We start from the raw sequence: 27,911 nt of genomic DNA, 5'->3' as shown, positions 1-27,911 counted from the left end.
TTCAGAAGCATGGGCAACTGTACCATACCAACATGCTCTCCAGGGAGACTGAACACTGAAACCTTTCTTGGTATTTTTTTTTTTTTTTTTTGAAGAAGGGAGTCCTTGGAGTGCAAGCGAGCCCAGCATTGAGCCAGAGGGAATGAGTAATGCCGGCGCGGAGGAGAATTACCACAGAAACATGTCATGGCTTCATGTAAGTAGGAATCTCAGAAAGAGCCCTGAGATCAATTTCTTTAGACCCTGGGAAAGATCCGAGGAGGGAGGACAAGAGATTATACTAAATCATCAATCCAATCTAGCCTCAAAGAGAAAGCAGGGGCTTATGTTTTAGCTGAGTATCTCAACACTCTCTAGGATTGGTATTCTGCTGAACTGTACTCATCTTAAGCTTAACTCAGACCAAGCTTTTTTTGTTATGGCTGGCTTGTGGGTCACCATAAGTCGGGGAAAATCATGAGGCTAGTTTGGTGGTCAAGATGACCTGAGTGACACAGCGTAGGTATCACCATCAGTTTTATACAGGTTACTGCGAATTCTGATTAAAGTCATGGTGTTGCTCTTGGTATGTATTAGATCAAATTTTAAACTGGGGCAAGGACGCTCTAAGATGGTGAATGCCATGTGTCCAAGGGTGAGCCAGAGGGCACAGGCAGGAGGTGATCCCTAGGAAACTGTGGGCATGGGGTGGAGTTCAAGACTCGAGCTGAGCATGAAGAAAGAAGTTAAGGAGAAAGGGGCCAGGCGCGGTGGCTCATAATCCCAGCACTTTGGGAGGCCGAGGTGGCCAGATCACAAGGTCAGGAGATCGAGACCATCCTGGCTAACATGGTGAAACCCCGTCTCTACTAAAAATACAAAAAATTAGCCAGGCGTGGTGGCAGGCGCCTGTAGTCCCATCTACTTGGGAGGCTGAGGCAGGAGAATGGCATGAACCCGGGAGGCGGAGCTTGCAGTGAGCCGAGATCGTGCCACTGCACTCCAGCCTGGGGGACAGAGCAAGACTCCATCTCAAAAAAAAAAAAAAAAAGTGAGGAGAATGGTAAGGAAATGTAAGCTCGGTTATACAAGTGGCAGGGTATCCCCAGGATCATCACTGGGGTCACCGTTCACCCTAACTTTAATCTGACTTCCTGGGAAAGTCAGATGAGCTCTAGCTGGTGTGTAATGGTCCTTGGGTATGTGGTGGCTCACCTTCACTATGGAAGCAGTCCCCAGAATTTACTGATTTGAGACTCTCTGAGGCAGCTGTGTTTTAAAGTAAACTTTTTATTGAACTCTAACCTACCCACTGAAAAGCATACAAAACCTAGGTATACAGCTCAGTACATTTTTATGAAGTAAATACACCTGTGTAACCACTGCCAGGTTGAGAAAACATTATCAACACCTAAGAAATCCTACACAGGTCTTCTACCAGACGCTACTCTCCCCTGACAGTAACCACCGTTCTACCTTCTAACACCATAGATTCATTTTGTCTGTTTTTGAAATACGTGTAATTGGCATCATATACTACTACTCTGTTGTGTCTGGTTCCTTTTCCTCATATAAATGTAGGTCCTCCAATTTTGTTGTTCTTCTCCTTCACAATGGCATGGTCTATTCTTGGCTAGATTCACATTCATTTAGAATCACCCTATTTTAAATAATTAAAAAAAAAAAAACTTCCAAAGCAGCCTTGAGTGTAATACATAGATGAATTTAAATGAATCATATCTTTATGATATTGAATCTTCCAAAGTTTAAAATGGTCACTCCACTAATGTCTGTTTCTCCATTTATTTAGAGCCTCTTTAAATGTCTTTCAATAAATTAGCCTTTTAGTTTTGTGTGTAGTGCTCCATAAATAAACACCTCTGGAAGCATTGTGTAAGAGCAGTGCTGTTTCTTCTTTAAATATTTGGAAGAAATCACTGATCACACCTTTTAAACCTAAAAATTTCTTTATGGGAGAGTTTTAAATTACAAATTCAATTTATGTAATACAGCTAAGACCATTTAGATTTTATATTTCTTCTGGGAGCAATTCAGGTAAACTAATATTTTGTGCTGAGTTTTTTTCATTTAATATGAATATTCAAATTTATTAGCAAAAAGATTGTTTAAAATATTCTCTTAAGATTATTTTAAGGGCCAGGCACGGTGGCTCAAGCCTGTAATCCCAGCACTTTGGGAGGCCGAGATGGGCGGATCATGAGGTCAGGAGATCGAGACCATCCTGGCTAACACGGTGAAACCCCGTCTCTACTAAAAAATACAAAAAGCTAGCTGGGCGAGATGGCGGGCGCCTGTAGTCCCAGCTACTCGGGAGGCTGAGGCAGGAGAATGGCGTAAACCCAGGAGGCGGAGCTTGCAGTGAGCTGAGATCCAGCCACTGCACTCCAGCCTGGGCGCGAGACTCCGACTCCGTCTCAAAAAAAAAAAAAAAAAAAAAAAAAAAGATTATTTTAAATTCTCTAGGATCTACAGTGATTTATATTTATTGTTTTTGATATTGGTAGATTGTCTTCTCTTCTTTTTTTAGTAGTGTCTTACTAAGAGTTTGTCTATTTTGTCTTTTGAAAGAACCAGAACCAGATTTTCATTTTGTCATTTTTAGAATGTTGAATTTTTGTTTTACTAGTATTTTCTGGTATCTTTATTACTTTCTTCTACTTTTCTTTGAGTTTAATTTGTTTTTTTTTTCCTTAACTTCTTGACGCAGATACTCAGATAATTGATTTGCAACCACTTTGCTAACATATGAATTTAAAGCAAATATAAATATTATCTAGAAACAGTTTTAGCTGCATCATACAAGGTTTGATATATGTTCATTATCATCCAGTTAAAATATTTTAAAATTTCCATTGTGATGTATTCGTAATTGATCACAGATTTTTTTTAAAAAATTTATTTTTAATTTTTGTGGGTACATAGTAGGTGTGTATATTTGTGGGCTACATGAGGTGTTTTGATACAGGCATGTAATGTGAAATAATCACATCAAGAAGAATGGGGTATCCATCTCCTCAAGCATTTATCCTTTTTGTTATAGACAATCCAATTACATTCTTTTAGTTATTTTGAAATGTACAGTTATTATTGACTGTAGTCATCCTATTGTGCTATCAAATAGTAAGTCTTACTCATTCTATTTTTTGTACTCATTAACTTTCCCCACCTCTCCCTCAACCCTCTGTGACCCTTGCCTGCCTCTGGTAACCATCCTTCTACTCTCTGTGTCCATGAGTTCGATTGTTTTGATTTTTAGATCCCACAAATAAGTGAGAACATGTGATGTTTGTCTTTCTGTGCCTGGCTTATTCACTTAACATAATGATCTCTAGTTCTATCCATGTTGTTGCAAATGACAGGATCTCATTCTTTTTTATGGCTGAGTAGTACTCCATTGTGTATATATACCACATTTTCTTTGTTCATTCATCTGCTGATGGACATTTTGGTTGCTTCCAAATATTAGTTATTGTGAACAGTGCCACAACAAACATGGGAGTGTAGAAATTTTGATCAGGTCCATAGCTAATAACTTCAATATATGAATCTATTTTCTTTACTCTTCTTGGTCCTGCTCCTAAAATTATATTGTAATTATATTGACTAAACATGGTGTATAAAAAAATTATAGAGGTGCAGTGGTAGATACATGTCATTATACTTTTATTAAAATTCATAGAATGTACAAAGCAAAGCATGGATCCTAATGTAAACTGTTGACTTTGGGTGGTAATGCTGTGTCAATATAAGTTCATCGATTGTAATAAATGTACCACTGTGAAGCAAAATGTTGATAGTAGGAGAGGTTGTCGTGTATGCAGACAGTGTATATGTGGGAACTCCCTGTACTTTCTGCTCAATTCTGATGTGAAGCCAAAACTGCTCTAAAACATAAAGTTTACTAATTTAAAAAAAGCACCGAAGCTCTAGTTGATGTTTTCTCTTTCCAGAGAGGATTCACCCTGTCCTCTGGCAGACAACAAAGAAGCAGATCACTTCAGTCCAATCAGGGACTACACTAGCTGGACTTGGACTATTTCTAGCCTGTCCTTCCACACCCCCTACGCACATCTTTTAATATGAAGATGTCCAAGACTCCCAGTGAGAGTCTGGGGTGTGTCACAGGGCCTCTCATTCTTGATGAGTCAGGAACTACAATTTTTGTTTCCCCATCACAATGAAATTGCCAAAGTCTCTACTCTGTTTGTCACCTGGTCTTTGCTTCTCTTCTTAGCTGCTCAATCAGTCAATGCCTAGAAGGGAAAACTGTCACCCAGTGTCAGTCTGACTTACTTGGACCTCATTTCTCTACAGGATCTAGACTATTCAGTTTCTCCCTTCTTTGGTAATTCTAAATTCTAATTTTTACCTCCTAGCCCCCATGAGATTGCCTAAGGCTCTGCCTAGCTTCTTGGCCACTTGTGCCTGCCTAAGATGTAGCAAATGCCTCAAGGAGAAATGTGGTGTGTCCTCACCTCAGCGAATATCCTTTCTCTCCACATCATACCCTTCATCCTGACTGCCTCACTGTCCTGTGCATTCAAATATGTATATTTATGTATCATGTCTGTGTGTATACAGGTATGTGTCATTTTATTGTACTTCACTCTACTGTGCTTTGTAGATATCGCATTTTTTACAGACTATAGGTTTGTGGCAACCCTGCATTGAGCAAGTCTGTTGGTGCTGTTTTTCTAAGAGCGTGTGCCCACTTTGTGTCTCTGTGGCACATTTTGGTAGTTCTCACAATATTTCAGGCTTTTTCATGATTATCAATTTTATGGTGATCTGTGATCAGTGATCCTTGATGATACTATTGTCATTGTTTTCGGACACCATGAACTACACCCATATTGATGTTGAACTTAATCAATAAATGTGTGTTCTCATTGCTCCATGGACCAGCTGCTTCTTGTGTCTCTCCCTCTTCTAGGGTCTCCCTATTCCCTGAGACACAGCAGCATTGAAATTAGGCCGATTGATAACCCTACAATGCCCTCTAAGTGTTTAAGTGAAGGAAGAGTTGTATGTCTCTCACTTTAAATCAAATGCTAGAAATCACTAAGCTTAGTGAGGAAGGCATGTTGAAAGCCAAGATCCGCTCAAAGTTAGGCCTCTTGTACCAAACAGCCAAAGTTGTGATTTCAAAGGAAAAGTTCTTGAAGGAAATCAAAAGTGCTACTCCGGTGAACACACGAACAATAAGAAAGTGAAACAGTGTAATTGCTGACATGGAGAAAGTTTTAGTGGTCTGGACAGAAGATCAAACCAGTCACAATATTCTCGTAAACCCAAAGCCCAATTGAGAGAAAGGTTTTAACTCTTTTCAGTTCTGTGAGGGCTGAGAAAGGTGAAGAAGCTGTAGAAGAAAAGTCTGAAGTTAACAGAGGTTGCTTCATGAGGTTGAAAGAAAGAAGCCACCTCCATAACATAAAAGTGCAAGGTGAAGCAGCAAGTACTGATGTAGAAGTTGCAGCAAGTTATGCAGAAGATCTAACCAGGATCATTGATGAAGGTGGCTATACTATAAAACGATATTTAATGTAGAAGAGCCTTTTGTTGGAAGAAAATGCCATCTGGGACTTTCATAGCTAGATAGAAGTCAATACCTGGCTTCAAAACTTAAAAGAACAGGCTGATTCTCTTGTTAGGGGTTAATGCATGTGGCAGCTTGAAGTTTCAGTCAGTGCTCATTTGCCATTCTAAAATTCTAGAGCCCTTAAGAATTATGCTAAATTTACTCTTCCTGAGCTCTATAAATGGAAAAATAAAGCCTGGATGACAGCCCATCTGTTTCACAGCATGATTTCCTGAGCATGTGAAGTCCACTGTTGAGATCTACTGTTCAGGAAAAAAAAAAAAAAGATTTCTTTCAAAAGATTACTGCTTATTGACAATGTAGTTGGTCACTCAAGAGCTCTGATGGAAGTGTGCAAGAAGATTAATGTTGTTTTCATGCCCGCTAACGCAGCATCTATTCTGCAGCCCACAGATCAAGGAGTAATTTTGACTTTCAAGTCTTATGATTTAAGAAGTACATTTTGTGGCGGGGTGCGGTGGGTCACGCTGGTAATCCCAGCACTTGGGGAGGCTGAGACAGGTGGGTCATGAGGTCAGGAGATAAGACCATCCTGGCTAACACGGTGAAACCCCGTCTCTACTAAAAATACAAAAAAAAAGTTAGCCGGGCATGGTGGCGGGCGCCTGTAGTTCCAGCTACTCCAGAGGCTGAGGCAGGAGAATGGCGTGAACCCAGGAGGTGGAGATTGCACTAAGCTGAGATCATGCCACTGCACTCCAACCTGGGCAACAGAGTGAGACTCTGTCTCAAAAAAAAAAAAAAAAGTACATTTTTCAGGGGTATAGCTGCCACAGACAGTGATAGGGATTCCTGCGATGGATCTTGGCAAAGTAAATTGAAAGCTTCTGGAAATAACTCACCATTCTGGATGTCATTAAGAACATTTGTGATTCACAAGAGGAGATCAAATATCGACATTAACAGGAGTTTGGAAGTAGTTGATGCCAACCTTAATGGATGACTTTGAGGAATTCAAGACTTCAGTGGAGGAAGTAACTGCAGATAAGGTGGAACTAGCAAGAGAACTAGAATTAGAAGTAGAGCCTGAAGATGTGACTAAATTGCTGCAATCTCATAATAAAATCTGAATGGGTGAGGAAGTACCTCTATGGATGAGCACAGAAAGTAATTTCTTGAGATGGAATCTACTCCTGGTAAAGATGTTATGAATGTTATTGCAGTGACAACAGAGAATTTAGAATATTACATAAATTAAGTTGATAAGGCAGCAGCAGGGTTGTAGAGGGTTGATTGCAATTTTGAAAGAAGTTCTACTGTGAGTAAAATGCTATCAAACAGTATCACATGCTAGAGAAAAACCTTTCATGAAAGAACAGTCAATTAATGGGCCAGACTTCTTCACCATCTAATTTAAGAAATTGCCACAACCGCCCCAACCTTCAGCAACCACTTCTCTCTCTCATCAGTCAGCAGCTCTCAATATCAAGACCCTCCACCAGCAAAAAAAAAAAAAAAAAAAAAATACAATTTGCCAAAGGCTCAAGTGATTGTTAGCATATTTTAGCAATAAAGAATTTTTAATTAAGGTATGTACATTGGTTTTTTAGACATGATGCTGTTGCACACCTAATAGACTATGGCATAGTATAGACATGATTTTTATATGCACTGGGAAATAGAAAAAGTTGTGTGACTCACTTAAGTACAACATTTGCTTTATTGTGGTGGTCTGGAACTGAACTTGCAATATCTCCAAGGTATGCCTGTATACGTGTGTGTGTGTGTGTGTGTGTGTGTGTATAGTCATCCCTTGATATCCATGGGAATTGGTTCCAGAGCCTCCCATGAATACCAGGATATACAGACGAGCAAGCCCCGATATAAAATGGTATAGTATTTGCATATAAACTATGCATATCCTCCCACATACTCCAAATCATCTCCAGATTACTTACAATGCCTAATACAATGTAAATTCCATATAAGTAGTTATTATACTGTATTGATAATGATTCCCAAAAATGTCTGTGCATATTTAGTAAAAACACAATTTTGGGGGAGATATTTTGGAATATTTTTGATCTGCAGTTGGTTGAATCCACGGATACAGAAACCATGGATATGGAGAGCTGACTTGTGTGTGTGTGGTGTGTGTGTGTGTGTGTGTGTATAATATATATATTATATAACATATATATGTGTGTGTGGACAGTGTGGACTTCCTGCAGGAAATTGTGTGTGTGTGTGTGTGTGTGTGTGTATATACATATACTATATATATATACACATGATTAGAGGGGGAATGTATTAATTTTCTAGTACTGCATACAAATTACCACAAACGTAGTGGCTTAAAACAATACACATTTATTATCTTATAGTTTTTATGGGTCAGGAATTCTGGCACAGCTTAGCTAGGTCATCTGCTTTAGGATCTCTGACGTGGCTGCAATCAATGTATTGGCCTTGCCCACATCATCTTGTTTTGTGCTCTCTTTGTGTTCAATATGGCACACAGTCCCTCACCGGTTAGTTGTCAAGGTGGGAACTATTATAGATTCATGAAGGATGGAAGCATTCAGAAGATACTGTGCACACTATTGACTCATCTTGTGGCTCTGTGTATGCTATTGCCTTTTAAGAAAAGCTCCTTAAGAAGTTCCAAATGCAAGGGCCTTTATTCTTTATCTTAAAATAACCCATATCTTTTAAATCAACTGAATTTCTTTCTGTAATTTTAATGGGAGAATTATAGGAGATGTGAGGATTTGATTTGGATTTAGCTACAGGAGAAGAGCTAGAATGTTCTAAAAGCCAGAAGAAAAATAGCACTTTGCAGAGAGTGGAAATGAGACTGTACAGTAAGGTTCAAGTTCTAGTTGAAGATTATTGGCCAGAGGAGAGGAAGTGGAAATGTTTTCAAGTTCCACATGGGTGGGCTGGCATTAAAGGTGTCCCACAGCTGTCAAAGGCCAGCCAGATCCTCTGGGACAGAATTTCTCACCAGTCTGTGCCCTTCCGTCTGGTTCCTTTCCCAACATAAGAACTGGAAATAAAAAATAGTTTTAAGTTCAGAATCTCCATTTGAGAATATTTGGAAACCATACACTCCACAATAATTGTTTTAAGTTTTTGAAGACCTATTAACCTTTTAATGTTTCAAACAGATTCTTCTATCAAGTAGGAATGGAGGGAGAACAAAAGGCTGAGTGGATAAAGAACTTTTGTTCTCCTTTGGGAATTATTGGATCATTGCAATTTTAAGACACATCCAGCGAAGCTGACATTCTGACTTCCCAGCTTCCACCCCATAGATATGTTCAGTTTTCCTGTACCCGGGTTGCCTGGCTGAGTCTCAGGAATGTTTGTATTCCAGGTGATGATCTTGCTGTGCAATCAGCAGAGTTTCATCTGCACTCACGTTGACTACTGCCATCCCCACTGCTACCTGCACCACAGCCGCTCCTGTGCCCGACTGGTCAGAGCCATTAAGCTACTCTATGGAGACAGTGTGGACTCCCTGAGGGAAAGCAGCAACATCAGCAATGTGGCTCTCCGGGGCAAGAAACAGAAAGAAGTAAGTAAACAACCACTGAGTGATATTCCAATACTAGGGAACATGATGTCCTAACAATTTCTTCTCTGGAAATAAGAATTTTCAAGCAAATGCAATTGTAACAATCAGGTCTGTGTGCATCTAAACAAAAGCAGAAGAGATGTACAAGAAAGACAAATGTTTTGTCTTTTTGTCCATGAGTAAACATGGAATCTTTCCTCAGGTTTTGTCTTATTCTGTAGATAAATATGAATACATAGGGATGATGATGATGATGAATAAGTTACTGTGGTAGGTAGAATAATGCCTCTCCCACAGAGATACTCACATCCTAATCTCTGGAAATTGTGAATATCTTCACATGGCAGAAGAGATTTTGCAGATGTGATTGAAAATTTTACAATGGGCAGCGTGTCCTAAATTATCCAGCTGTGCTCGGTGTCATCATAAGGGTCCTTATAAGTGGAAAAAGGAGTCCGAGGGTCAGAGGCAGAGAAGGAAATGTCGTGAGAAAAGCAGAGGTCAGTGCAATGCAGGGCCATGAGCCAAGGATTGCTGGCAGCCTCTAGAAGCTAGAGAAGACAAGGAAATGGATTATCTCCTAGAACCTTCAGAAGCAATCACAGCCCTGCCAATCTGTTTTAGACTTCTGACCTCCAGAATTGTAAGATAATAAATTTGTGTCATTTTAATCTATGAAGATTGTGGTCACTTGTTACAGCAGCAACAGGAAACTAACACAACTATGTACTAAAAAATATGCATAAATGGGCCCACTATTCCCAGCCAAGTAGAAGAGTCATCTAGGTCAAATCAGACTAAAGGAGATTCCTTCAAGAAACTATTACGTTTTTCAAGTATTCAGCTGCCCTTTTCTGAAAACTACCCTGAGCAGCTGAGCTGGCAGGAGATGAAGACAGTGACCAGGGCTGCTGTGCTCCTGCCAGGAAAGGCCTGAATTTTCCACCTGCCCCTGAACAGACATCACAGCCAAGATGCCTGACTGAATGTTGTGGCCGCCCCTGCAGCTGCTTTTCCCAAGTGGTTTTGCAAAGAGATTTTTATATAACACCTATTCATTTCAGCAGGCATTTATTATGTGCCCTCTGTTGGCACAATATTAGGCTAGATATTCTGTTAAGAAAAAATAAAACCTAGAAGCAGAAAATCTTTCTAAGGAATTTGCAAACCAGGTTTGGATTGGGGAGGGGGTAAGCAATAATATATACATCAAACAATGAGAGAATATGAGCAATAACAACAAAAATCCACAGTAGAGTTGTGTAGCAGTTTTTTATACCTTAGCACTCACTAAGGGATTTTTTTGATTACAACTTTTTTATTATGAAAGCAATACATGTTCATTGAAGAAATTTTTAATAATACAAAATACTCTTAAAATTACATATCTGATATACCTCGTAATTGTGCAGGTTCATCCTATGGAGTATGATCTTTTAGTATTTTTTCTAAATGTATGTGTGAGGGTGTAAAGTAAGTACATTTCATTGGCAAGTGCCTTTTAATTCTTAAAAACCATTGCAAGAGTTATTTTATCCCCATTTTACAGGTTTTTCAACTGTGGGGGCTCAGAAAGTTGGGATTATTCACAGTTTATATCTATAATGTATTTAGCTAGACTTTAACCTTAGAAATATGAAACATCAGAATCAGCGCTTTTTAAACTAGACTCTCTTGCATTTCATGTTATTCAAATAATACAAATTCTGAGGGGAATGAAGGTGGAGAGTAGACCAGTGTGGAGTACAAATAAACTACTAAATAATGACATAAAAAGAAAAGAAGTAAATATGTTTGTGTGTGCATACATGTATATGTATATAAATCATATATATATTTCAAACATAAATGACACTGCATTTAAAGAAAATCTATTTTTATTTATGTAAATTCTTTGTTACTATAAAAACTCCCTTAGCTTTAGGTTAAAACCATATACGTTGAAAGTTTCAAAAATACATGAGTCTAAATTATTGATCATTGTTCTCCATAAACACTTCAGAATTTCTTACTGCTATGTTTTTTGCTGGAACTGGGCCTCTAATCTAACATAGCCCAACCCAAACGTTCTTTGATCCAACTCAAATGCCATCTCCTCCATGAAACCTTTTTTGAGTCTTCAAGTGTTAAGCACAGGGCCTACTGCAGATGGACACTTAATGTTATTTTCCTTACTTCCTTCTTCAACTAAATTATAGTGGCATTTTACTCATGTTTTCTCATTCTTTCAATCATCCATCCAGCCATCCAGCTAGCCAGCCAGCCATTCATCTATTCAACAAACTTTTAAAGAACGTGTAGATCATACTGAGCCCATACTTTGCACTGGGTACAATAATGGGCAAAAAAAAAAAAAAAAAAAAAACATACAGTCTGTACTGTCATATACTGCACATAATCTAGTCCAAGACAGACATTGATCAAATAAACTTCCCAAAGTGATGTAAAATTGCATCTGCAATAAGTGAAATAATGGACAGCTACCCCATGCTGAGAGAGCTTATGAATGAGGCTTTGGTCTTGTAGGGAAAAATAAAAGACAGCCTTTCCAATAAAGTGACAGGTGAGCTCTGACTAAAGGATGCATAGACGTTAACTGGATACAGATTTTCCAACCAGAGAGAAGAGGTGAGTATGAAGGGCCATGACTGGAGCACAGAGGACTGTGGTGCATGATGAAGCTGCACAGGCAGCTTGAGACCAGACCTTGTGGGATCGTGGGAAGGCTTTCATTTTATCCTGTGAGCAGTGGCATGTTCTTCCACTGAATAAGCTTTTTGAGAACTGAGGAAGTCTTTCACATTTTGTATCCTGCATGATAACCTGACAGAGTACTCACTTATATAATACTAGAGCGGTCATTAATATGAAGTGAGTGAGTAGAGCTGTAGTCCTAGGGTGTTCCATGAGTGCCCTCCACTCTGCCTCAACCAGGCCACTGGCCTGAAGCAGTAGAAAAGGCTTACCAACCTTCTGCTATTGCTTACATTTCTGAAAAGGAAAGGGAAAGTAAGGCATGAATAAGTGGCTTCTAACTTTAACACTTTGAAATTAGTCATTCAGGTAGAGAGCTGAAAAGATGAATTGACTCCTCTGTGATAAACATTTTATTTCGAAAATGCTAGCCTCCTCCACAAGCTCTTTGCTTTCTGTCATGGCACTTTTCATTTGCCTGTTGTGAATCTGCCAGATAAATGAACAATGCCCACATTCCCAGATGAGAAATGAAAACAGAGTAGGCAATAAAGCAAGAGTAAAAGCAGTATTCTGATTAGAATCGTGTCTTATGAGCAATTGGTATTTCATTCCTGTTTTCTTTTTAATTGGTTTTTTATGGCAGAGTATATTTGTGGCAGCTAGTACATTTTGTAACCCATCTAATTCTGATCGATTTGCTAATCTACATTTCAATGCTCAGGGACTGTACAATCTGTTAGTCTATTTTAGTGTACTTCCAAACTTGAGGGTTTTAAAAAAATAAACTGTCATTCTACATGTATATATCACCTTTACCAAATAATTCTGAGATTTTTCCTCTATGTCTGTACTTTGTCCAAAGTTATGTTATAAGTAGAGTAAATGTTTAATTAATGCTTGCTAGTTTAAAAAATGAGCAGATTAAATTTTTTGCCTTTCAACCAAAAGGAGGGGGGAACAAATTGTGATACATGCTCACAAAAATAAAGGACACAGTGTGGGTAAATTCCATAAAGCAAACTCCAGTGCCAATGTCAAGAGGTCAACTGACTTCCTGCAGAACCAACATTTTTCCTAAAGCTATCTATGAACAACATTATTGTAAGGCCAGGACCAGGCCCTGGGTCTTAATTTAATGGGCCAGGATGACTGTCCACCATAACTTACGTAATTCCTGTGTTAAAGGTGTATGAGGCACAAAGAGTCTAGGTTACCTTTTGGGAAATATTGCATTTCTGTTGGCATAACCTTCTTCCCAGAAACATGAGGAAATTCCTTTCTCAGAGAGCCCAGTAGGCTGACTTCAGTTTCCCCAAATTTTAAACATCTTGTTATAGTGTTACAATTATTTTAGAATTAAAAAAAAGAAGAAATATATAAATACTTTGTTATTTCCACACTGAGTCCTCCTTCGTGCATGCATTTCCTTTTCTATTTATCTTGACTTTTCATTTGTTTACTTGTTTGTCATCTGTCTTTCCTACACTTCTCTAGGAGTGCAGGTACCTACTCCAGAAGTTAGTCTAGTTCCTGGCATATGGTTAAATCAAAAAATGTTCTTGAATTATTCAGTGAATAGGCAAAATTTTATTTAAAACCATTATTATTCCTCTCTAGTCAATAGTCTTGTTGTAAGGAACGAAAGATTGAACTTGTTCAAACAATTAGGGAGATTTTTCAAAGGATACAGTAGAATCTCATGAAACTAGGGGCAGAAAAAGAATCAGCTAAGCCTCAGGGCAATGAGAACCAAAGCTGCTGTCCATTTCAGGGTGAACACAGTCTTTCATCTCAGCTTCTTTCTGTGTCGTCTCCATCTGCACTAACATTCTATCCCCTGGCCGCTCCTGTTGCTGTATTCATCTTTTATGTAGACTGAAAATTTCAAGATGGCATCATTATTTTTCTGCACAGCAACCATCACTAAATGATTCAGACTCTGTTCCTCTTAATTCCCTAGGACAGGAATTTGAGGGGGCCATCTCCTCCTCTTTTAGGCCAAACACCACAGTGATAAATCCTTAGCCAGTCAAAAAATTGGTTTTGCATTGGTAATCTAATCAAAAGTGGTCAGGATGCGGAGAGGAGTCACTAGGATGGATTTTTCTAAGACAGATACATAGGAAAAAATGACATTGGTCCAAGTTTTACACTATCCCATAGCAAGGATTCCCAAGTATCCCTGATAGATCATGAGGCTGCATAACTGCCTCCCACTGAACACAGCTCCCTCCGGTAGAACCACCTCAACAATGACTGAGTAGAGGAATTCATCACTAATTTATCAATACCTAAGGACAGAATTTATCACTAATCTCTATTTATTGCTAATAGAGGCATCTACTAGTGGTCCTTTGAAGAATTTGAGATTTCACTGAACTGCAAGATGCACATAGTGGTTGAAATTACACATCAAGCAGGGAACTGTAGAGAAACTCAAGACTAGCAACCCAAGACCAAAGGACAGAATTTGTCACTATTGTTTCCAGAATTTATCTCTATTCTGTCCTTTGGTCTTGGATTGCTAGTCTTGAGTTTCTCTACAGATCCCTGCTTGATGTGTCATTTCAACCACTAGGTGCATCTTATAGTCCAGTGAAATCTCTAACTTTTCAAAGGACCACTGGCAGATGCCTTTGGAACTAGTCTCCTACTCCTTCCAGTGGTCTGAGTTAGGAGTCACACCAATAGAGGGACTTTAAGACCTTTACAAGAGTGTACCCAAGTACCCATCACACATGTACCCCCATCTCTGTGATATCTATCTTCTAATCAAGTCATTAAAAAAGAGTTACCAGCATATCACCTTGATGTGAAAGCCCTTCCAGCTTCCTTCCTTTTCCACTAAAACAAGCACCCTAAGTATCATGAGCCCACCAGAACACACCATGCTTCCTAAGACAACATGGTAGGATATTAAATACTTGAGGAGCTTGACTTATACTTTCTGTTCCTGGTAGGCAGAAGCACAGAGTATCAGGGACAAATATAAATGCTCATCTTTGTGTGTGTATGTGTGTGTGTGTGTGTGTGTGTGTGTGTGTGTGCGCGCGCGCGCGCTGAGTATTTTCCTGTATCTACCTGGTTAAAATTCCTGTAATTTAATCAAGAAGTTCAAAAGAATTCCTGGAGACAAAATGTCCAACCAAAAGAGAAAGTGGTAAAATATTTGCAAATTTTAAGAATTATATTTTTAAATAATTGTAATAAAAAATACTCATTATAAAATCATAGTAAAATGAATCATTTAAAATTATGTGCCACACATAGCATCATCACAGTTGTGCTAAGATGCATGGGGGAAAAGGCTGAAAGGAAACTAGTAATGGCTATCATTGGGTTGTGGATTGTATTAGTCTGTTCTCATGCTGCTATGAAGAAATACCCTAGACTGGGTAATTTATAATGGAAAGAGGCTTAATTGACTCACAGTTCCTCATGGCTGGGAAGGCCTCAGGAAACTTACAATCATGGTGGAAGGCAGCCCTTCACAGGGCAGCAGGAGAGAGAATGAGTGCAAGCAGGGGGAATGCCAGAAGCTTATAAAATCATCAGCTCAGATGGGCATGGTGGCTCACTCCTGTAATCCCAGCACTTTGGGAGGCTGAGGCGGGCGGATCACAAGGTCAGGAGTTCGACACCAGCCAGGCCAATATGGTGAAACCCCATCTCTAAAAATACAAAAATTAGCCAGGTGTGATGGTGGTGCCTGGAGTCCCAGCTACTCAGGAGGCTGAGGCAGGAGAATCGCTTGAACTCAGGAGGCAGAGGTTGCAGTGAGCTGAGATCATGCCACTGCACTCCAGCCTGGGCGACAAAGCAAGACTCCATCTCAAAAACAAACAAACAAACAAACAAAAACAAAAACAAAACATCATCAACTTGCATGAGACACACTCATTATCACAAAAACAGTAGGGGAGGAAACACCCCCATGATCCAATTACTTCCCACCGGGTTTCTCCCATGGCACATGGGGATTATGGGAACTGATGAGATTTGGGCGGGGACACAGCTAAACCACATCAGGAATTACTGAGACTTTTGTTTTCTTCATAATTTTTCTTTCTTTTTCAGATATGCTCCAATGTACATTTATTATTTTATAAGTATAAAGAATAAAACAGAGAGATACCAGTTTTTAGTATCTTGACTCTTTTGCAAGGGTCAGATACACCTGTACATTAGTACAGAAAACTATTGCTATATATGATTTTAGAACAGTTTTCAAATTATATAAAATGGGCATGCTATTTATGCTATATATTGCTTTCACATTCACAGGGGAAAAAAGCAAAGCAATAGTTATCTCTCCAAATAATATGTGTTCCCACGTCTGCACCTCCATGATTTTTCCTTTAGAAAGCACAGCAAGAGCTCTGATGCGCTTGTTTTCAAGTAGGTTCATTTTAAAAGTTGATTCTATACTTGTCACATAATAGATGCATTTTCTTGGGTCTTTTTGTCAGAGTTTTGAAAGACTTTCTTGGAATATCCATGCACTTTTAGATTTGCCTTTTCTTTCAAAATATCTTTATCCATAACACTATGAAGCTCTGTTCAAAAATTCTTAAGAAGTTCAATTTTTTTTTTCCTTGGCTAGGGGGAGAAAGTGTTTCATTGACATGGCTCTAGAAAAACAAATGAGCATTTATTCCATGTGAGGAGAACCATTCCCTCTTTGCACAGCCTGAAGTGCAAAAATAGGAAGAATCGGGACTCTGGATAAATAAGCCTGCCTTCGTTAGGTTCAATCCTTCTTCCAGCTGGACTGTTCAGTCCATCTCTTGGCATGGAGGGAATTAGAGGAAGAAATTGTCTTATCCATTCTTATGTAGGTGAATCACCTGGTTGAGGAGACAATTTCTAAGAAGAGCTGTTGCCTCTTACAGAAGAGTATGGTTTTTGAAAAGAAATCATTTTACCTGTACAACTAGGTCCTTGATAATGGATACTATGAACTCATACTTCCTTGACGAGTCCTGTATTTGACCTTTAACTTCCTAACACTTCTCTGTGAAATATTTTCTCTCTTTTATGACCAACTCGTTCAACTTGTAGCATCCAACCCTGTGAAGGGACTATTGGATAGAGTGGATTTTGTCTCATTTAATATTTTAAACGATTTGTGTTTTTCTTGATGAAATATAATTAGCCCTGAAATGGAAATGGGGAGATCCTTGTCCTTTCCCTTTTCTGCTGATAACTAGCTTTGCAGTTCAGTCAAGTTCTCCACCTCTCCAGATCCCAGTTTCCTCAAAGGTCAAAGAGGACTTCATTACTCAATATCTCTAAGCTATTTTTTTATTATAAAATTAACTGGTTTTATAAATAAACTACTTTTATAAATTTTAGAAAATGTAGAGCCATCTAAAGGCCTTTAATTATCCCTTCCACTAGAAGATGGTTGCCTGGAGAACTGCGGAGACATACAGCACTGTTGGGTTTTTAGAAAACACACCACTCTTCTTTATATATCCCTGTTCTTTTCAGTGCTCAGATAAGTCATGCCTGAGGACACCTTCTCTAAAGAAGAGAGTTTCAGATGCCAATCTGGAAGGAAAAAAAGATTCCGGAATGCTGAAGTACATCAGACTTCAGGTATTGGCACCTGGATCAGAAGGATTCATGGAACTTTTGAAAGGGAGAGGACTCCAGACAGCCTATTTACTAATGTTTGGGACATACAGCATCAGTTGGTACAGTGTTGGCATAAAGCCCCTTCAGTTGGTGAGCAAGAGTGCCACCAAGTGTGCAAGAAAAAAAATCTCTTCTTGCTAGATAACCAGCTTCCACAGGCAAGGCTTGGGAACTTTGGTTCGAACCACAGCTCTCCCCACTGTCCTCACTGCAGGAGAGCTAACTTCCCACATGTGTGTAACAGCGACACTTATGGGTTTTGGAATGAGACAGTCTGGGTTCATATCCCATGTCTGCTGCTCTGGCTCTGGGACCTTGGGCAAGTTATTTAATTTCTCTTGGTCTTAGTCACCTTGTTTATAAAATGGGGGTTACAACACTAGACCTGTCCCAAGGAATTACTGCATGGATTAAAGAAAATGGTACATGTACCAACTTATCCAGTGCTTGACACATTGTTATGTTATTATTACAACATAAACTCTAAATCATTATCTTCCCTCCCCCACAAAAAACTGTTTATATTTTCCTGGAATGTGAAATGATGATGACTTGTCTGGAACCTACATTTGTCACCTAAATTGTCAGAAATAATGGATTAAATAGGATTTTGTGGGTTAATCTGGGGCAATAACCACAATGTATTATGTATTTCGAAGGGAAATGTCATGCCTGTTCACACTGGTTTAGTTAACTTTCCAAATGGGCTTTTTCGTGAGTTACAGGCTGCTTATAGTTTTCAGTGGAAATCTACTATTAGGAATGAAAATAGGAGCCTTTAAAAATCTATCAAGACTTTTAACACAAAGATGCATTTCCTGGGTTCGTTCTTTTCTCGTGGGGTTGTACTCAATCTATGGTTTACTCCTTGATGGTTGCAAAGCAATTTTATGGTGAAAACATCATAACATTAGTGTTTTTTTTCTAATTATGCTTCAGTTAATAAGGTATAAAGCTTATCATATGCGCTGTCAACTAAATATGCTCCCATTTTAGAAAGTATTTTAAGGTCACTTTAGGCAAGCAGAGAGAGGGGAAGTGGCTTTTAAGTTTCAAGAGAAGTGCAGTATTCACTGTCTTAAAAAATTTTAAAACATGATTTCCATCTTTTCCCAGGTGATGAGCTTGTCGCCTGCTCCCTTATCTCTGTTAATCAAGGCAGCACCAATTCTGACAGAGGAGATGTATGGAGACATCCAGCCAGCTGCCTGGGAGCTCCTGCTCAGCATGGATGAGCACATGGCAGGGGCAGCAGGTAAATAAAGACCACCTGGAACCCTGCGCCTGCTACCACTGCCATTACTGATCCAAGTGTTTAAATAACAGAGAGGTGCTTTCATTCTATTTTTGCTCCTAGGTCAAGTTAATGGCAATTGCTATAACTGTAGACTCTAGAGCTGTGTGCTATAGGAAGGTAGACCCAGGGTTTGTGTGCTCCCTTCCAATTTCACCATATGGTCAGCACCAAAGCATATGTCTCTCTCAGGGTGTTGCCAAATTATAGAGAATGATTTTCCCCAGATCCTGCACTTTCACTATATTTCACAAGAGACAAAATTATTTTTTGTGTCCTCTCCTAGATTTAACATGCACCACCATAATTAACTTTATCACATCTTATGTGAGTAATGTTCTGTGTCCAAAAGGTAATATCGAAGCAAATGTGTTAAAATTTAAGTGATTTGTCCAAGGCCACATAGTTAGATAGTGGTAGAGGCAAAATGTGTATTCTTCACTTTTCCACTTTTTGTACAGATCCCTAAATTTGTATGTGGTTATTTTAATTTCAAAATACACGTGAAAAAATTCAAGTAATACAAAATTGTATGAAGTTAAATGTATTGCCCTCTCTCCTACGACCCGCTCCACTCTCCCCATTACCCAGCCCCCTTGCCCCTCCTCCCGCCATTCCTTTCCCCAGAGGCAACAATGTTTAAGTTTCTCAGGAATCCTTCTAGGGTAAACTATGTGTAAATATATATATATATACACACACACACATACACACACTCACACATATATGTATGTATATATGTAAGTTATATGTTGCATGTTTTGTTTTTCATGCAAATGGGACATGTTGTAAGTGCACTTTGAATTTTTTCATTTATATCTAGGAGACTGTTTTTAAATATCAGTTTATAGTTTTACCTCTTTTTAATGGCTACAAAATATTCCACTAATGAATAGACATATCATAATTTATTTAACCAACACCTATTGATGAAAATTTAGGTGGAGTCCAGCTTTTGCTCTTTTATACCACACTGCAATAAATATCTTGGTAAAATATCTTTGTTCACATTAAAGCTTAGGTTTTTGCTTCTCAGAGAGCGCTATGGGAGTTCAGGGAATGGCACACTTCCCAAATGTGGGATAGTCATGGAAACTTCCATGGAAAATATAAACAGGTGGACTGGGCTTTAAAGAACACCTAGAAGTTAGCCAGGCGGGGAAAATGGTGGGTGCAAAACTGGGTGAATGTGGAAGTGCACTGGGCTTTTTGGAAAGCCTGTGGAGACTGAAGACTAGCATGGCTTTTGTAGAGGGGTCACGAGTGCATAATATTAGAAAGGTGAGTGGGACTCAGCTTGTAACCAGCTTTGAATATCAGGCTTATGACTGTGGACCTTGCAATGAATTGTGAAAAACCAGTCGTGGCTTCTGAGCCATAGAGCAATCTTGTATACAGAGTGTGAATTGTTACTAAGTTTGATACTGCAGCAATATGTGGAATACTTTGGTTTTAAAAATAGTGTTTTGTTGTAGAGGAAGGATGAAGAGAAGTTGGCTAATGGGTACAAACGTACAGTTAGGAATAAGTCCTAATGTTCAAAAGCATAGTAGTGTGACTATCAGTAGTGTGACTATCATTAACAACAAAGTATTGTATATTTCAAAATAGCTAGAAGACAGGACTTGAAATGTTTCCAACACACGGAAACAGTAAGTACTCAAGGTGGTGGATATTTTAAATACTCTGACTTGATCATTACAATCTATGCATATAACGAAATTACCACACATACTCTATGTGTACAAATATCATGTACATATTTGTAAAATAAATTTTTAAAGTTTTTTCAAAAAGAAATAGTAATTTTTAGATGAAGGAGAGTTGGTAATATATGGTTGGTGACATGACACTGAAACTAAAGAGGAAGGCCAAAGTTAGAGGTAAACTTGGGGAACAAGTTGATATACATGACAGCTGAAATAATGAGAGTAGATGGGCTCTCTGGGAGAGGGATCAGTAGAGAAGAAAGAGATGAGGAATGACCACTAAGCTACTGGTCTTCTCCACGTCTAGAGGACCAAAGAAAGAAGCCCAGCTAGAAAAAGTGATGAGGAAAGTACACAACTCAAATAATCTCAAGCTGTGGAAGCAAAAGAAAATAGTTCTTCAAGGAGATTGTTATGAAGGTATTAAAAACTGAAAGGAAACAACTGCTATAAAAATACCTTTGGATCTGAGGATTCGTGAGCATTACAAGAAAACTTTTTCATGAGATTAAGATGGAACTCTGCAGTGACTTAAAGAATGAGCCTAACGTTTAAAAATTGAGGCAGGGTAGAGTACATTTTAAAGAAAAGCAAAGAAAGGAGAAAGAGTGGAGATTTCAGTACCTAGTAGGCTAAAGAAAAGTATTATCAAAAGATAGTGATTACAATAACTTGCATTTGTTATAGAACTAGATCATATTCATCATCTTATTGATAAACCATTCTATAGATGAGCCAACTTGAGTCAGAGAATTGAAAGGACGTATCTAAGTTCACACAGCTCAAAGGGCAAGGACAGCAAACCCAGATTTTCTGACTGTAGAGATAGATGCCCTTCCCATTACAACTATATTGTCTCTATTTTTAAAAAGCAACATGCTTTAGAAATGTGTTGTACTTTGGAAGCAGGTATTAGTATCATTATTGTTCTAAAAGGTATTAGTAGTATCATTATCACTATTGTTCTTCTGGGAGGTTTACCAATAAAGAAAATCGGAAACTAAGAGAAGTTAAGAGGATTGCCCAAGATCTTTTGGCAGGGAAATATCAGAACTACTAGGATTTAACCCCACTTCTTCTGGCACAGCTGCCTAAGCACATTGTTACGCTCTGTGAAAGAGAACATGAGAGATTCATGACATAATCATGTAGGGTATGTTTTTATAACTGCCACTGGCTCCTCTATCTGTATTATAAAGTTTATTTATAAAGCTCATTATTCATTAGCTTTATAACTTATCATGGAACTTGGCCTTTCACTTACTGATATTTGGCTTTTCACAAAAATTTTTCATGGTATTATGACTCATTAAATCTCTTTTGGCTTCTCAACCTCTGCTATCTCTGGGAAGGATATATGTTTCTAATAGAGTCTATGATGTGGAATTTTAAAAATGTAGCCAATATAACTGAGGTAGTTTTTAAAGGATAACTTTATTTATTGTCCTTGGGTTACTAAGAGATGACTCTAGCCATCTCCTAAAAATCATGCTTCAAGATGTACTTTTCCTATTTCATTTGCTTCCTCTGGCATTCGCTTTTCACTGTGAGTCAAAGGAAACTTTGCTTAGCGTGAGTGACTCCACTGAAATGTCATGTTGTTGCTGCCCTCGCACCAGCTATTAGAAGGCTGTGGGTGGTACAAAGGTTTGCTTTTGCCAGTGCTGGTAGCCGAGTTCCATATAGCTCAGGAGTCATTTTCACAAGATAGAAGCAGTTTCCACTTCTCTCCAACCCTGGGAACTAAGCAGCATTTTAAAAGCATAGCTGATGAAATATTGACTGTCTCCAGCTGCCATGTTCCTGCTGTGTGCAGTGAAGGTGCCTGAGGCCGTATCCGACATGCTGATGTCAGAGTTCCACCACCCAGAGACCGTGCAGAGGCTGAATGCTGTCCTCAAGTTCCACACGCTCTGGAGGTTTCGCTACCAGGTCTGGCCCCGGATGGAGGAAGGAGCACAGCAGATTTTTAAGGTGAGGGATACTTCTCACAGAGCAGTTACATTAGCAAACCCAAACCATGGTTTATTTAAACCCTTGAACCTCAGAGTCACAGTGTGTGGCCAAAGATATTCTAATATTTTCTCTCTGATTATATAAGTAAACCTAACATACATGAATGTATTCCTACTCTTAAAAAATTAAAACACAGAAAAATATAGAGTAAGAAAATCAAGTCTCTGTAAACCTCAAAATCTCACCAGCATTCCCAGAGGTAAGCATATGAAAGTCTGGGGAATTATCTTCTAATCATTTTGCTATATATAAACTTACAGGTGTGTTTTGGAGGATGGGTGATAAACTCAAATAGAGATCATTTGATTGAAAGCCTTTAATGAATTAGTAAACTGAGGCCCAGACAGGTTCATCCTGTGCTCTGTAACAGAAAATCTTGGCAAACAGCCCTTTTCTAAAATTCTTGCACATTCTGTGTGAAGTCACTTAGATCCTTAACACGTCCTGAGACAGATTGTGTCATTATTATACTTCAGTCTCATTCTAGCTTATATTCCCTCTCACCTAATTTTTCTGATGTCAACTAACAGATTCCGCCTCCCAGTATCAATTTCACCCTTCCCTCGCCGGTACTTGGAATGCCATCTGTCCCAATGTTTGACCCTCCCTGGGTTCCTCAGTGCAGCGGGAGTGTCCAGGACCCCATTAATGAAGACCAGTCTGTGAGTAACACACATTTCCATTCCAATATCTCCAGGTTCCATGGTGTACATGTAAAAGAGAACAATTCATGTTTGCGGTAATTTGTTCTTTCTCATCGTAAGAATGTAATGATAATACAGAAACTTAGCACAAAAAGTCTTTGTCCTTGTGAATATAATAGAGGGAATAATATCCAGTAGTGAGCACTTGCAGATCTGAAAAAAAAAAAAAAAGGCTTGTTTTATCATCAAAGCAGAAGCCACCTTTTAAAGCTACTAAAAGCATTAGGCATTGATTTCTTGGCCAAAGGGTAGCCCTTTTGCCTCTGTTTATTACTTGTAATCCTAGCTACTTGGGAGGCTGAGACAGGAGAATTGCTTGAACCCAGGAGGTGGAGGTTGCAGTGAGCTGAGGTTGTGCCATTGCACTCCAGTCTGGGCGACAAGAGCGAAACTCCATCTCAAAAAAATAAAAAATATAAAGTAAAATAAAAATGCTCTCAATTGCTACTCTGTCATTCAACATAGGAAACCTTTAGTCTTACGTTAAGATCCTCCATAAAGGGATTGTCTACAAACGCAGCCCTGTAGAAGAGTGATCAACATCCCCTGCCTGTCTCTTAAACACCGTGTGACTATAAGCCAACAAAGAGATGTGGAATTGCCATTGTGTATAAACATTACTTCAAGAGGTTAGAGAAGAACTCCAGTGATCATTTCTCTGCTCAGAGACCACTGATTCTGTCTTCAAAGCTCTTGGAGCTCTTGGAGCTTGTCTGGGCATAAGCATCACGATTAAGACATGAATAGAATAGCTATTTTACAGTGAATCTTCTTTTCTTCATTGTTCCTGAGCCTTCATCTACAGAGGAGTGAGTTTTTCTTAATATTTTTCCAGTATGCCTTAGCTACTGTTAGAGTCAGATTTTATATTCAACCTTAGTAACACTATCAGCTCTCATAATTTTCATTCCATAACTTTGTTTCTACAAATATTATTAAGTGTTTATAGTGTGACAGATACTTGAGCTACAGAAATGAAATAAGCCATATAACTAACAGGCTTATATGAGAGATCTCTTTCTTCCTCCTTTCCATGGTTCTGACTTTCAATTTTATTAACCTTATGAAATAAATGTCCCTCTTTTTTTTTTTTTTTGGAGACAGGGTCTCACTCTGTTGCCCAGGCTGGAGTGCAGTGATGTGATTTCCACCTCCTGTGTTCAAGCGATTCTCCTGCCTCAGCCTCCTGAGCAGCTGGGATTACAGGCCTGCGCCACCACACCCAGCTAATTTTTGTATTTTTAGTAGAGGCGGGGTTTCACCATGTTGCCCAGGCTGGTCTCGAACTCCTCACCTCAAGTAATTCACCTACCTCAGCCTTCCAAAGTGCTAGGATTACAGACGTGAGCTACCACATCCAGCCTAAAATAAATGTCCTTTTAAAAACAGATCAAAACATTCTAGAAAGAGAGTACTTATAAATTTTATTTGATCTTAATATTTAAACAGGAAATCATTGATATCCCCCCAAATCCTAAGATGAAATAGGATTCTTTCCAGAAATTATAGATGTTCTTGAAGAATCATTCTGATTGAATAAAAAAAAAAAAAAGCTTAACTATACGCAGCTTGGAAATTTGGTAAAAAGACAAATATCCTTGAAACTGGATCATGGGTATCCTAACATTTCCTGAGGACAAACTACTACATTTGTGTGATTCATTCGAACACTCTTTATGCCTGTGACCTTGCAGAAGAATTGCTATTAAATGAACTTGCCATTATGTCTCCACAGAAATCCTTTTCAGCCCGGGCTGTGTCCCGCTCCCATCAAAGGGCGGAACACATCTTAAAGAACTTGCAGCAGGAGGAAGAAAAGAAACGTCTTGGTCGAGAAGCCAGCCTCATCACCGCCATCCCCATCACCCAGGAGGCTTGCTATGAGCCCACATGCACGCCCAGCTCAGAGCCGGAAGAAGAAGGTGCCCTCTGCACACAGGACTTCTTGGGGGGGCTGAGTCTCAGGGAAATAACGTGCTCTGAAATTAACATTGACAATTTTATGTGACACGAGGTGATATGCCCCCTTCCATCTCTCTCTCACTTCCTGACACTAACCAAACTTTCTGAAGTTTAGAGTTAGCCATTTGCAGAGGCGGACATTAGTTACATTAAATGAATGACTCGAGGAACTGCTGGATCCAGTAGGTGTATTAAAGTAAATGCAACCAATCTTTCAACCTTCACAAGTGCAGTTTGTCAGTTGGTATCAACAAATGATTGATTAATCATTCTGAATTGAGTGATTCTCTGCCCTGCTTTTGTAAAAACTTCAGGGGATATTTTCTGTCTTTCCTCTGTTGAGCTTTTTTAATTTTTATTTTTCCTTTTCTAAGTACACTCAACATTATTTAAGTCTTATGGTCTGGGAGCAGTAAGCATTTGTGATACAAGAGCAATGTGATAATGATAACTGTTTTGTTATAAAGCCAAAGTTCACATTCCCCATTTTGTTTGCCAGTAGAAGAAGTCACCAATCTGGCATCCCGTCGACTGTCTGTGAGTCCATCCTGCACCTCCAGCACTTCCCACAGGAATTATTCCTTCCGCCGCGGGTCAGTCTGGTCAGTGCGTTCAGCCGTCAGTGCTGAAGGTGTGTCCTCATGCATACATTTTATTTCTCCTGACTTACGTGGTTTGAAACACTTCCTAGTTAATATCATTATCTCACTTGATTACACTGTCTTCATTAAATAACTTGTCTCATGACTTGACATTCTAAAAAAATTAGCATGGCATTCTTTAAAAAAATATTGTTGATTTACCTCAGCAATGTCATTTTTAAGTTGGCTCTATTTTAATTACATTGCATGTAATCATATTGCTGAGGGTTCAGAATACATTATTCTAGATAGTTAATAGTTTTCCACCTAGCTACAGTATATTACAACCAACTGGGAAGCTTACAAAAAAGTTCCAACCATACCTAAGACCAAATCAAAATCTCTGAGAGTAAGACCCATCAATGTTTTTAAAACCTCCTCAACTGATTTCAGTGTGTGTCCCTAGTTTTTGTTTTTGTTTTAATTTTAACCATCCCTGTGGGTGTAAAGTGGTAACTCAATGTGATTTTTATTTGCACCTCCCTAATGACAAACTATATGGAGCATCTTTTCATATGCTTATTGACCATATGTGTATCTTCTTTGTAAAAGTGTTCATTCAATCTTTTGTCCACTTTAAATTGGGCAATTTGTCTTTTTTTTTTTTTTTGAGATGGAGTCTCGCTCTGTCGCCCAGGCTGGAGTGCAGCGGCGCAATCTCAGCTTACTGCAAGCTCCGCTGCCTGGGTTCATGCCATTCTCCTGCCTCAGCCTCCCAAGTAGCTGGGACTACAGGCACCCGCCACCACACCTGGCTAATTTTTTTGTACTTTTAGTAGAGATGGGGTTTCACCGTGTTAGCCAGGACGGTCTCAATCTCCTGACCTCATAATCCACCCGCGTCAGCCTCCCAAAGTGCTGGGATTACAGGCTTGAGCCACTGCGCCCGGCCCAGCAATTTGTCTTTTAACTGTTAAATTATAAGAACTATTTATACATTCTGTATATAAGTCACTTATCAGATATATGATTTGCAAATATTGTCTCCCATTTCGCAGTTTGTCTTTCTACTTTCTTCACTTGATCTTAGCCAAAAGGCTGAGAAGCAAGTGTCTTTTTTACTTTCTTAAAGGTAACTTTGAGGCACACAAGTTTTTTATTTTAATTAAGTCCAATGTGTGTGTTTTTTCTTTTGTCATTTGTGCTTTTAGTATCATATCTAAGAAACAATTGTCTAATCCAAGGTCGCAAAGATTTACTCCTATGTTTTCTCCTAAGAGTTTTAGCATTTATATTTAGGTGTGTGATCAACTTTGAGTTAATATTTGTTATGTTATGAGTTAGAATTTTGCATTTAGATAACTAGTTGTCCCAGCACTATTTATGGAAAAGACTATTCTTCTTGAATTTTCTTGGCACCTTTGTCAAAAATCAATTGAACATTAATGTAGTAGTATATTTACGGTCTTTCATTTCTGTTTTACTGATCTGTATGTCAATCCTTCTCTCAATACCATGAAATCTTGATATGCAGATATTTGTATAATTGTTATGTCTTTCTGGTTGATTATTTTATCATTATAACATGCTCTGTTTTGCCTGTGGTAAAAATTTTTCACTTACAGTATACTTTTTCTAATGTTAACAGAGATACTCCACATCATTTTTTATTGCTGTCTGTATGGCATATCTTCTTTCATCCTTTTCTTTCATCTTATTTGTGTCTTTAAAACTAAATTATGTCTCTTAGAACATAACAGTTGATTCATATTTGTTTGTTTTTATCCATTCTGCTAATTTTGCCTTTTGTTTATTTAGTCAGTTTACATTTATTGCAGTTTTGGATAAGGTAAGATTTGTCTGCCATTTTAATATATAAGATATGCCATGTGAAAGACATAGTTTTATTTATACCTTTATCTTATAACTTTATAAGATAATATGTTTTATATAAAATATATAACATTATATTAAAATAAAACATATTTATAATAGCTGACAAAATCTTTGTCTAGTAAGTCCAACATTTAAGCTTCCTCAGGGTTAGTTTATATTGACTGCTTTTATTTCTGTATATAGGCAATATTTTCCTGGTTTCTTATATGTCTCATAACTTTTATTGAAAAATGGACAATTTAAATTATATAATGTGGCAACTCTGCAAATCAAATGTCCCCCTTTCCTCATGA

The 27,911-nt window shown here is 38.5% G+C and overlaps 1 protein-coding gene across 2 annotated transcripts in view; it reads left to right on the top strand.

Annotated features, from left to right (window-relative positions):
- Positions 1–27,911, top strand: part of UNC80 (unc-80 homolog (C. elegans)) — a 230,726-nt gene that overhangs the window by 127,606 nt on the left and 75,209 nt on the right. For both annotated transcript variants that reach the window (XM_011932342.1, XM_011932341.1), the window contains exons 27-34: positions 96–196; positions 8,919–9,119; positions 17,310–17,417; positions 18,573–18,711; positions 22,252–22,433; positions 23,006–23,137; positions 24,915–25,101; positions 25,641–25,772. In XM_011932342.1, the coding sequence (XP_011787732.1) occupies positions 96–196; positions 8,919–9,119; positions 17,310–17,417; positions 18,573–18,711; positions 22,252–22,433; positions 23,006–23,137; positions 24,915–25,101; positions 25,641–25,772 (1,182 nt within the window). The remainder of the gene's footprint in view (positions 1–95; positions 197–8,918; positions 9,120–17,309; positions 17,418–18,572; positions 18,712–22,251; positions 22,434–23,005; positions 23,138–24,914; positions 25,102–25,640; positions 25,773–27,911) is intronic.

Source organism: Colobus angolensis, unplaced genomic scaffold (genome assembly GCF_000951035.1).
Source record: "Colobus angolensis palliatus isolate OR3802 unplaced genomic scaffold, Cang.pa_1.0 Scaffold95, whole genome shotgun sequence".
NCBI lineage: Eukaryota > Metazoa > Chordata > Mammalia > Primates > Cercopithecidae > Colobus > Colobus angolensis.
Note: the sequence above shows the minus strand (reverse complement) of the source record. Positions and strands in the feature narration are given on the sequence as shown.